This window comes from Setaria italica, chromosome IX (assembly GCF_000263155.2).
Source record: "Setaria italica strain Yugu1 chromosome IX, Setaria_italica_v2.0, whole genome shotgun sequence".
NCBI classification, from domain to species: Eukaryota; Viridiplantae; Streptophyta; class Magnoliopsida; order Poales; family Poaceae; genus Setaria; species Setaria italica.
Genome location: NC_028458.1, coordinates 50049165 through 50061220, shown reverse-complemented (window position 1 = coordinate 50061220; position 12056 = coordinate 50049165). Strand labels below are relative to the sequence as shown.

The 12056-nt window shown below is 47.8% G+C and overlaps 1 protein-coding gene and 1 pseudogene across 2 annotated transcripts; one reads left to right on the top strand and one right to left on the bottom strand.

Annotated features, from left to right (window-relative positions):
- The first annotated feature begins 2041 nt into the window (after positions 1-2041).
- Positions 2042-5406, top strand: LOC101759467. Of its 2 annotated transcripts, XM_004984670.4 has the most exons (5): positions 2042-2220; positions 2321-2401; positions 2871-3122; positions 3371-3618; positions 4632-5406. In XM_004984670.4, the coding sequence occupies exons 3-5, from the start codon at positions 2873-2875 to the stop codon at positions 5058-5060; spliced, it is 927 nt and encodes a 308-aa protein (XP_004984727.1). In that variant the 5' UTR covers positions 2042-2220; positions 2321-2401; positions 2871-2872; the 3' UTR covers positions 5061-5406. The 2 variants fall into 2 exon arrangements, with proteins under 2 accessions (XP_004984727.1, XP_004984726.1); XM_004984669.4 differs by lacking the exon at positions 2321-2401.
- Positions 5407-5556: 150 nt separating this feature from the next.
- Positions 5557-8704, bottom strand: LOC101760133 (annotated as a pseudogene).
- Positions 8705-12056: the final 3352 nt, after the last annotated feature.

The following is a 12056-nucleotide window of genomic DNA, read 5'->3' as shown; positions in this document are numbered from 1 at the left end:
TTGCTCGATCAAAGTATGCAGGCCTAGCCTGCTAGTTGCCTATAGGTCAATTTTAGCGGAGTAGGTGGTGGTGGCATCCCCCGGTGGTGGGTGACGCCGGCTACAGTGGCGTATGCTTACCACATTACCAACTGGTCCGCGGTGGCGCTTGATTGCTCTCTTTCTTTCTTTAATTATCGCCACCAGCCGCGCTGGTGCGGATTGACATTTGAATCTGTCCCGACGCGAGCCAACAAACCCAACCCTCTTCCTCTATAACTAGCCGCCGATCAGATTCTACCAAAAAAAAAATCGCAGCCTAGCTAGGAGTACTACTGCTATTTTAATCTCTTCTGCCATGGGGCCTTGATATTTCAGCTAATCAGCAAGCTACATGCGGCCGCCATGTGCTTTGTCGACCTTGTTCCAGAGCAAATTATAGCACGATTAGTTTAAGTTTAGAAACACTTCGAATTGAGATCAAGGTGACAAATTGAGAATAGTCTGCCGTCCAGCTGGCTAATAATTTTGCAAATTGAGATCAAGGTTACTGTTTCGTGCACACCTCGCCCTGCTGAGGACAGCACAGAATTTAAGCATATTCTGGGCTGCCGAATTGGTCGAAATTTCTCCCATTCATTTTCTGAAAAACTCTGCTAGAAAGTACATTTGGACCGAGGACGCAACCCCTGCGGAATCGCTTTCAGAGGTGATGAAGCACACACGTAAACTGGCGATGCTCAATGCCGAGCCGGCAAAGCCGCTCCATGCGTGCCGCCATGAGCCAGTGCCGCATGGGTTTTGCCGGCTTCTCTGCCGGTAGAATATAGGTAGATTAGATAGATATACAAGTAACACACGCTTCTAATCTTCCAAAGTTTGAGTCCGAGTTGGGCAGGTAAAGGTAAGAGAGCTGGAGCCTGGAGCGGCGTGGTGGAACACGTGTAGAAGACGAACTGATCCGTGGTCTTTTACAGACGGAACACGGCGGCTGCTCGCAACTCCCAACCAACGAACGAACGCCCAGGGTCACCTGCTCATCCGGTAACCAAGCTTTGACGCGCTGCAAGAAAACGTCAAAGTAATATTACCGGATACTTGAAACTGCTTAGTGATAAGCCTTTCCCTTTCCGAGAGCAAAAGGTGACCGGAGACTGCCGCTGATTAACCATGCCGGCCTGGGATGGTCGCTGTCAGCGGGCGGCGTTGCCTGATCTAGATTAGCTTAGCTATGCATGCACGAGAAGAGCATGCATGGCCCGGGATGGAAGCTTCACCACGTCCGTCCTCATGCGTGCGGCACGCGGCGGCGGTGATGATGCGAGCGGGATGGCATTTTCCTTTGACCACCCGTGTTGTGGTCTGGTCGACGGCGCGTGGAGCAGGACGATTTGGACTCGCCCAACGCGTTCTCACGTATGCGGAAGTGCCATGGCGAGCTGGGTAACGCGGTGGTACGACGGGTGCGGGGGCGCTGGATGCTTCATGCTGTGTGCCGGCGTGACGTGTGTGTCTGCTTTCCAAACCCAAAAGCGCTCGATTCCTCTGTGTGATGGGTTCTGGAATATGTTCTGTTGTCTACTGTGTTCGATCATTCGATGCATCAGGCGAATTGGCAAGAGATGAAGGCTTTGCCTGTTTCTGGAGCACGGTGCAAAACCTTGACCTGGACTCTTTAGCTATCAATCAAATGGACGATCTCGTACTTGAACCAAGCTGGTACGAAAGAAAATGGACTGATGGACATGGTTTGCCAAACTTCGAGAGCCTGTTTGGCAAACGAATTAGTTTACTCCAAGTTTCTCTTCTTCAACAACGAAAGAGCCCAACCGTAGCGAATTCGGCCCATAAGGCGGCGTCCTCAAATCTTTCCCAGGCCCGCGAAGCAGAGGTACGAAACGGAAGCCCACTCGCGACAACTATGGGCCTGCACATTGACGCTACAACCGTGTTCGTGATATCAGGCCCATTATTAAACCGGTGCCCATTAGGCGGTTTGGAATTCCACACCAGTCCAAACCACTCCCGTCTTCTCGCTACGAATTTGGGCTGCCACTGCTCAGACCAGCCCACACCCGTGCACGACTAGGCACCTCGCCGTCCTCGCTCCCCCGGCGGCGCCAGCCGCACCCCTCCACCCACAGGCCACATCTCCCCGTCCTCGCCACCGCACCGCCAGGTTCCGGCAACCGGCACGACCGTCCGAAGCCGCGCCGGCGCCACCGCGCACACGACGCGAAGGTGAGCCTCCGCTTCGGTATCGTTTTTATTCCTCTCCAACATATCCGGCGCACTCGCGCGAATCGCCTTTGCTTGCGGTGACGCCCGTGCCGCTCCTCAGGGTTCCGTCTAGCTGCTAGGATTGAGACCGACCCTTCAGCCTCTTGTTGCCTCCGCTCGCTTGCCCGCCTCTGCTGGATCGGTAAGCTGATGCGCTTATTATAGGCTCGAGGGTCCTAATGTTGTCGTCATGTCCAAGCACTAGCGATTACTAGTAGCGATTTGTATGTTCGGCAACTTCTGTGGGTAAAGCATGTAAATATCGCCTGGACTTGCGGAACTGGGAAGCCTGCACCTGCGCCTGCGCGTGCCAAGTTGCTCTGTGCTGTGCAGATTTGTTGATATCCTGCTACCTTGTGTTGGTGTTGAATTCTGCAATTGGATGATAGATATCAGCGCAGTAGTGGGAGTTCGGTGTTGGAACAAATCATGATATCCTAAGCTGTTGTTATGTCTAAGCTCTTGGAACATTGATCTGAATATCTGATGGTGTGTAATATGTATTGTTTAGTCTAGATTTCCCAATTGGTTATTCCACAAATCACGAGAGGTTTTTAATTTAAGTTCAGTTTAAATCATTTGTTGCCAACCAGGTTACTTTTGTGTTTCAGAGATGCAGGATAGAATGAGGCGGCAGGGACAATACGGTGAAGCAGACATCACTTCCATGGTCGCGGCCCAGTTGCATCACTACAAGGCACAGCAAAGGGTGCAGCAACACCCTGAGAACAGCTACACTGGAAGGGATCCTGGGCAAGCTTCTGGGGAGCACCAGTACACTCCCCCGAAGGTGAGACAGAGTCAATGGGATCGAGGTGGACCAAACATGCCAAGCAAGGTTCCATCATACGCATATAATGAAGGCATGTACTGAGCAGCTTATTAGTTTGATATTTTGCTTCTTCTTCTTTTTTATCAAATAGCCCTGCTTCATCTCTTGCAAAATATAATTAATTGCACTCGCACACCCTACATATTGCAATGGAGGGATCAAGGGAGTGCTAGCATAGCAACTATAAAGTGTGTAATTGTATTTGGGAATGTTATCAGATGTAAGTGATTCCTTATAGGTTAAAAAATTTTAATATTATGCTGACTGTTAGTGATGCAGGCCAAGGTGCTGCTGGTGCACAATCCTTTTATGATGGACAGAGATCTGATGCAAAGGTTGGTCTAGAAAAGCAGACCAGCAAGGAAACTAGGGACCATGCTCGTACAGATAGGACTGAAACAAGATATGAGGATTATAATCTTCCTCGGACATTTGAAGGTCTTGAGCAAAGTTTTCATGAAGACATTATGATGCTATCCAAGGAACTACATGATGCAGAGGATGCTGAAAATTCTAGACACAGGGAGGTATGTCAAAGTATATTTCTTTTCTTTATGATGACTGAAGTAATGCATGATTCTGCCCTACGCCCCTTCCTAGCAAGAGTTGCATTGCAGTGTGCAGTATTAACTGTTTGATTTTAGTTTTTCATTTTATCGTCGTGAATTTTATTTAGCTTAGCTCCACTTTGCTTTGGACTGAAAGGCTTTGCTGTTGTTTACTCATTTTTTTTATTGTTTTCGTTCCTGCAATTGACATGATGTCTTTATCCATTTCTCAAGAGGATTTGATATCATTATCTAACTCAGTTTCGGTACAATTAGCCTTTTCAGGAAAACAAATGCACATGTAGATGCTGGTAAACTGCTACTTTTATGCCGTTGGTTTTTCTCTTTTTATCTTATAGGTTGGTCATTATTATACACATTTCAATCTGCATGCCAATATATCAGCTTAGACATGCAATGATTATATTAGTCATCTAGCAGGACCAAACTGCTTGCAACAAACTAAGCAGATTTACTGTTCGGTTCTCAGCCGTATGACATGTATAAAAATATCCCACTCAGAGAAGTATATAGTACATCGTCAACTAGAACGTTAGCATTGTTCACGTACTAAATTGAAATGATGATCTTCCCCTTTCATATGGTTGTCAGTATATTCATTTGATTACGCTATTATTGTGGTTAAAGGGATCTTCATGCTTGAATTGGTTTCTATAACAGTGAACAAATCTGCTAATTGAAGGTTTTGGTGCATGAACTCAAATTCCATGCTTATCTTAAAAACAATGTGTATGCTTCATAATAATCAGATGCATGTCTAATATTCAACGAGTAAGCTGTGGAAAATGGAAGTCGCCACAGGAATGTAGTATAATGTTGTCACTTGTCACCCTCACAGCAGTCTGGAACCTGGAGTTGCTATATATGATTGACCTGTCTGTTCTTGCTGTTGGGTTCTATTTTTCGTAAGTTCTATGCATTAATTAAAACTAAGACAACAGTTGTTTCATGTTTCTAATGTGTGTCTGCAGAGATTGAAGGAGATAAATACGCAGTACCAGGAGAAACTATTAGCACTTCGGGCTCGGCAAGCAAACTATAGAGATGAATTCCTGCGTAAGGAATCTTTGGCACGCCAGCAGCAATACCAGCAGGCCAGCATGAGCCATTATGCCAATAATTCCGCGGGTGGGGAGCAGCATGGTTATCACCCAACAGCCTTGCCTGGCGAGCAGCATGGTTATCATCCAACAGCAGCAACCACTCCTGCTGCTGGTGGAGCTGGAGGTGCTTATGGAGAGGCTCATCGGGGTTATGCTTCTGGGCAGTACGAATCCTTCAGTGATCGCCCAGATTACCCGGAGTTCCATGGTGGCGGCAGAGGTCGAGGTCGTGGTTTTGAACGCCGTGGCCAATACCCAGGTGGTCGTGATTACAATTCTGGTGGCCGGCGATTCTAGATATGTTTTTTAGCGGGACAGTCCAGTCATGCTGGCCTCATCTCGGCTTATCTCAGGCTGCTGTGATGCACTCGATGCTTTAGAAGCTTTGTTGCAATCTCCTGGAAACCTAAATGCTTGTAGAACGTGTTCAAGTTCTACAATCGACGTCACCAATATGCTAGCATCAAGCTACTTCTACGGTTTTGCCAGAGTTCCTTCTGGGTGTAATTTGTAGAGGAACCGGAGAATAGGGACGTTATTGTTTCTCTGCTACCCATTCATGTTATATGTTCTCTGAAGCAAAAAAGTACATGTTTATTATAATTTCAAAATAATAAAACGAGCCCTGATTATGTTTTTTTTTTCAGAACTGCTTATGTTGTTTAACTTCTCTGTAGCCGCAGTATTGGTAGATATTGTTTTCTTGGCACGCAATTTGCAGTGACAACTGACAATTCTCCAGCAAAGCAGTACAAGGATCTAAAGAAAATGCAGCTGGAACCCCCAAAAAAACTAAGTTTGAACTCCTGATACAACACAAGTGGACTGCTAGGATATTCATATGTTGAGAAAAAGTTGCACCAACGAAGCAGCTAGCTATACACAAAGCAAGATATATTACACTCTTCAGAAGCTAGATCGGCCCCTCAAATCCCTCCGTTCACCGTTTTTACCCCATTGGAGTATTACAAGACGATGCATAAGAGAGGCAAGGACAACAGTAACCAGCAATTCTCCTACTTGCCAGATTTCACCGCACCCTGGCATCTTGAAGACCTTCTAACACGGTCACAACTTGATCCATGCCAGGTCTGCATCGCGCATCCATTGACAAGCATTGCAGTGCTAGGGCCGCAGTCTTCTGCGCCGCAGGAAGGGAATACTGGGAACCCAACCGCGAGTCCAGGACATGGATCACTCTCCTCTTGTTGGTGATGTAAGGCCTAGCCCATTCTACCAGGTTGTGCTGGCCAGGCGGGCGGTTCTTGTCCAGAGCACGCTGCCCAGACAGCAACTCTAGAAGAACAACACCGTAGCTGTACACATCGCTCTTCGCAGTCAAATGGCCTGTGCATCATGAGAGTAAACAAAAGTGGCCATCGATTATACATATGCAAGTCATTGGTTTTTTTTTTCGGATACATGCAAGTCTGTTGACTTAAAACATTAGAGCATGTGCGCAAATTTGTAGGTTAAAGAACAAGATGCAACTTGCAAGCAATCGAACAATCAGAATTCGTATACTGACTTGACTTGTACCATAATTTCTGATTTCATGGTAGTTCGTGCAGGAAACCAGCTGGGCAATCTAGTTGTATTTTTTTGGGACTAACCAAAGGCATGGCACAGAGTAAAGTACCATTCAAGTAGCATAACATGATGCTTCGATGTTTTCCCCTTTACAGGATGCCATACATCATACACTTAATTCTTTGAGTTTTTAAATCAGAAGCAGCACATGAACAAGACAACAAATGCCAATCAAGAAGGGATTGTACAGCAACATGCTGTGCTGCTTTGCTGACAAGAATTATTTTATATTCCCCAATTGCAATTGATAAACGAGTTGCTTTAAACAAAAGGCACATCTAAGCACAATGCAGGACCATGCCATATAAAATTGAATAAATGAATCTAACCGAAATTGCATGCACACAATCAGTATCCTTGTCTTGCAAAATATTTATTTTTCTCAACTACAGAGATATGAAGAAATAATGCAAAGAAATAAAAAGAAAAGGGATATGATGAAATAAATAGCTAACTAAAAAGGAAAGGGTTACGATGAAACAGCAAAGCTTCATTTACCCACTTTCTCAGCATAGTAATTATAATGCATCAAAAGAACAGCAAAGCAATATGACGTATAACTGGCTGGTTAATCATGCAACAAAAATTACCTGTTGCAAGATATTCAGGGGCAGCATATCCTTGTGTCCCCATGACCCTAGTAGAGACATGACTTTTATCACCACTTGGACCATCTTTTGCTAAACCGAAATCAGACAATTTTGCATTGTATTCCTGTAAAAAGAGTCAAATAAAGAATTGCACATCTTTAGATCAAAGTTCATTTGACTTGAACATATTGTATAGCGAATGATTTGCATACAGACCGAGTCGAGGAGAATATTGGAGGTCTTGAAATCACGGTAAATAACTTTAGCCTGGTCACCATGCAGGAAAGCAAGACCTCTTGCCGCCTCAAGCGCGACCTTCATCCGCAAGTTCCACGGGAGCGGTTGGAAGTGCGAACCCCCTGTAATATCATCGCATTCAGTCCTTTTCATAAAGCAAGAAGCCAAGAATGAAGGATATCACAAAAGAATACTTGAGAGCTTACTCCTGAAAAGATGATGCTCCAAGCTCCCTCTTGGCATGTACTCGTACACAAGAAGCCGTTGTTCGTCCTCCAAGCAGTACCCAATAAGTTTCACAAGATTTGGGTGGGACAACTGCCCTAGGTAATTGACCTCAGCCTACAAAGTTGTTGCAGACACAAATTAAAACCACATATCAAACAGATGCAATAGGAGTGGAGGGACACCAACCAGCCATTCTCTGTGCCCTTGGAAACTGTCGAGCTTGAGCTTCTTCACAGCGACAATCATCCCAGTGCCCGGCTTCACAGGTGCAAGCGTGCGCTCATCCATCCATCCCTTGAACACCGAGCCAAAGCCTCCCTCCCCCAGCAGGCTGTCCGGTCTGAAGTTCCTTGTGGAGCCTTTCAGCTCACTGAAGGAGAACTTCCGGACATTTGATGACTCCAGAATCTCTGTCTCTGTACGAGGAGTAGGTGGCACCGACGACGAAGAGCCAGATGTCTTGGTACCAAAGGTGCTGCTGTTCTTAGAACCGGTCCCTGGATCACAAGCGCCAACCAAATTAGCAAGAAAGAAAGTTTGTCCCTTGCGATGCTATGCTTCCAGAATTGAAGTGGTACAACTTCTTTGGCTAATAAATCTCACATTGTAGTAAAGGAAAGTTGCAATCGTTTTGGAGGCATCCTACTTCACCCAAAATTGTACAATTTCTTTAGCTAAAAAAAGTACAATTCCGGTCACCACTCTGACTCAATAAGCCCAAAATGGGCTATTAAATACTTCTATTCTCGGGGAAGCAAGAAAACATAGCAATTTATTCAAATCGAGGTCGACTATTCTTTGTTCTTTCCAAGTGCAACGAAAGGAATCAGTAAACGCTCATCCCCTCTATACAAAACAAACCGAAAAATCGCGGCAAGAAACAGAGTAAGGAAGGCGGATTTAAACACGCTCTCTCTGATAACCAAGAAACAAGCTTTCGGTACCTGACGAATTGGGGGCACTGAAGGAAGGGTTGATCTCGGCGTTCCCCTCCACGCCGGCGCAGTTCCCCATCAGGAACAAGGATAGCCAACCAGAACCCCTGCCCGAGGCGGCCTGCTGGGGATTCCGCCGAGCTCTCCCGGCCGCGCGCAGGGAGGGAGCTAGAAGCAGTAGGACGCCTGGGTTTATTTGGCTTGTGGTGTCATCCTTCCGCTGCTGTGCTGGGTAGGAAGGAGATGTAGAATCATGGCAGCTGCTGGCTGGGCTGGCTGGCTGCCTGCGAGCGAGGGTGGTGGTGGTGGGAGCCGACGAGCCGTGGGGTCGGTCAGCTCATTAATGGAGGGGCAGGGAGCCTTTCCGTCTCACACTTCTCTTTTCTACCCCTTGTTTTTCCGTCCATGCGCTTCACGCCTTCGCCTCTCCTTCCGGTTTTGCAAGTTCCGTCTTTGGCAGTACCAAAATTGTGATTGTATCTTTGTGCAAAAACGTATGGTGTAACAAAAAAATGTTCATTCAGATATTTTTATGGTTTATATCTACGATTGTGTCAAACTAATGTTGTTCTTCTTGTGTAAACCCACACGGGTCTTGTGTGTGGGCCCTACTATGTTAATTTCAGGTGTCGACTAACGATATTTACTAGGTACATCAACTTTGTGGTAATATATGGCTAGAGTTTTGGCCTTTAGTTTTGGGTAGCTCAACAAAATGGGTTCACAGAGCTTATTGTGACAAACAAATTGTGTTTCTCTGTCCTCCTTTCCCTTTTTTGAAAATATACATTGCTGTGGGGATAAAGTGGGAAACATCGTATTCCGATGGCCCATTTGCCCATTTGGAATGTAGCAATTCCAACGAGGCATGAACTTCTTTTGCTGTCCATTTTTCCTGTCCAAAACCGATCAGTCCATGATCGTCATGTTGTTTCTCTCCACCTTCCCCGTTGAGAAGCTTTGATATCTCCAAGACAACATAGAAAAAATAAAAATGTACATTTCACGTTTGGTGACTTGCTAGCCCGCACCGGAGCATATATGGAAACACAGATATTCATGCGATATCGTTTTTTTCAGACGGGGCTCCTCGGCAGTAATGCTGCAACTTGGGGTCAACAGGTGGATCCAGTCCCACATGTCAGTGATCTAACTGCATTCTGTAGTACTGCAGAGAAACTGCTTCTTTTTTTGTGGTGGGGAGTGAGAGATGTGTTCCAAAATATAGTCTGCAGGTATACAGTGTGTTTAGGACACTTAAATTATAAGAAACCTAAAATTGATGCAACACCTTATAGATGAAGACTAAAAATTGCTAAATCAACTGCTCTCCAGAGTACAATATGAACGAAGAAATGGCATTCCAAATGGGAAAAAACTATGACGGCGAACATAGGTGAAAGAAACACATTGGTCTCAATTTTTTTCCAATTTAAGCTATGTTTTGTTAAGAACCTTAAATTCTATTCTCTCCGTTCCAAATTGTAGATTGTTTCGATTTTTCATAGATATTATTATGCATCTAAACATACACTGTACCCGGAACGGAGGGAGTACAGCCCAACTTATTCGGCCTATCAGTTTTTAGCGTTCGACAATATATACATCAACACGCTCTTTTGGCTTTAATGATTTGTATACGTGCTTTCCTTGCTCGCAAGTCGCAACAGCCAACAAGACGCAATCATTTGTCCAGCAAATACCACAGTACGGCTACATATAGTGCTCCTGCCACGGATTCGTGCAAAACAGAAACGCGATAGGGACGGACGGACGTATTACTATATGGTAGGGCCCGGCCGGTACTGCACCTGTTTGACTAGTGAGGCTCGGCTAGGTTGGAAGTGGCGGTGGTTGGCGCTGCCTTGAAACTTTGGAAGCGCATGCCCAATTGCCGATCCCGGGATGAATCCTCTTCGACTCGCCTTTGGTTGTTGCCACCCACGACCTGCCCTGCACCGATACGATACCCTCCTCTCCACGAGTCCTCGCCGGTTGACAGGTAGTCGCGCGCGCCCAAGGGGAGGAGAGCGAGCGCGCGCGGAATGAAGTCGCCGGCCGGGTCGAGGAACCGTGACGCCCCCCGCCGCGCGGTCGAGGGCAGACGGCGATGCGGATTAGTGGCCCGGCGAGTGTATACTGCGGCAAGTTGCGCATCGTCTCTTCCTCATCCGAGGGCGAATTGGTTGGGAGTTCGGGATGGACGTCCCTGTCGACGGAGCTGGAGATCGAGAGAGGGAGAGCGAGGAAGTCGTCCACTGCGGTTGTGGCTGGCGAGCGTCAGCCGTCAGTCCAACTGCCTTGCACCGCAGGACGATGGACTCATGGACGTTCGCGTGTTTAATTAGCTCGACAAGCTTCGAAGCGTAGCAATAATTACTATTTCCACACCGGCGACGAGTCGACGACAGAAAAGAAAAGAAAACGTTTGTTACTGGAGCTACAGAATCTTTGCCTCCGTCTACCACATGTAGCGGGAGTAACAGGTAGGTAGATTCAGTTGGCGACAGCTGCTGTCTCGCACCAGTAGCCCGTTCCTGGCGCGTGTACGCCGTCGCAGCGGCTTGTTTGTCTCATCGTGCGAATTATGTAGGACTCCCGGTGGGCGCGAGACCCAGCTAGTCTGTGACGGATGCAGGCAAACCATACTTTGTTAGCCTCGGAACGACGCAGAGACGCATGGATCAGATTGCGAGGGAAAGACGACCAAGAACACAGCTCCGGTACAACTTGCAGCGCAGACTCGAAGGCCGTGGCGCACATGAAGCGTAGCATCAGGCGTTCGGATCAGAAAAGGACGGAAAGCGAGAGCAGTTAATTCGGGGGACGCCCCGCCTATCGCCCGGAGCCGGGGGCGCACGGGCCGGCCCCGCGGCCACCGGTCAGCCCGCCACTGCTCCGGTCGAGGAAGAAGAATGCGTGCAGATGCATGCACCTGCCCGCCCTCTCCTGCTGTGATTTGTTCGCGCCTCTGCTGAATGGAATGGATCCTGGCGCCGCTTGGGCGAGGCAACCGGCCGGCCGGGTCAAGACAGTGTCACGGCCGCGCATCGCGTCCGCCGGCCGAGGACCCGCTCGCTGATCGGAGTTGCTTTCAGGGAGGGGAGGACAGGGACAGGCGAGGCTCGGGAGCCACAAGCCTACGTGCCGCGTGTCGAGGGCTCTGCTACTGCTGCTGCTGTACGCCGAGACGATTGACTCTTCCGCGAGCATGACGCCTTCGGCTTACGCGTCATGCATCCCCACCGCCTGTGCTCGTGCCAAATACGTAACAGCTTCTTACAGTTGGGGTAAACTTGGATAAATTTGGTTAGCAGCCGTTGGGATCCAAGCATCGTTCAGTCGAGTCCATCTAGGGATTAACCGTCGTCTTGTGTGTTGTGGAGTGATCAGCGAGCTCAAGATAACAACGAGCAGAACGTCTGAAGGATGTTTGGCCACGGTGCGGCGTACGTGCTAGTTAACCTGTGAGGATCTGGCAGCGCACCACAAAAGGCGTGACAACCGGGCAGTTTTGACTCGACGAGCGGGCGATTTTGGAGCGAGCGCCGACGGTAGCGACGGCCGACGGTGACAGGTGACGCTGACAGCTGCTTTTCCAGAGAAGAGCATCGCCAACCGTTGACTCGTGGACTGCTCCGGCAGACTCGTGTACTGCTCTGGCACGGCAGACACATTCCGAAACAACAAGCTACTGGACGAAAAGGAAACTG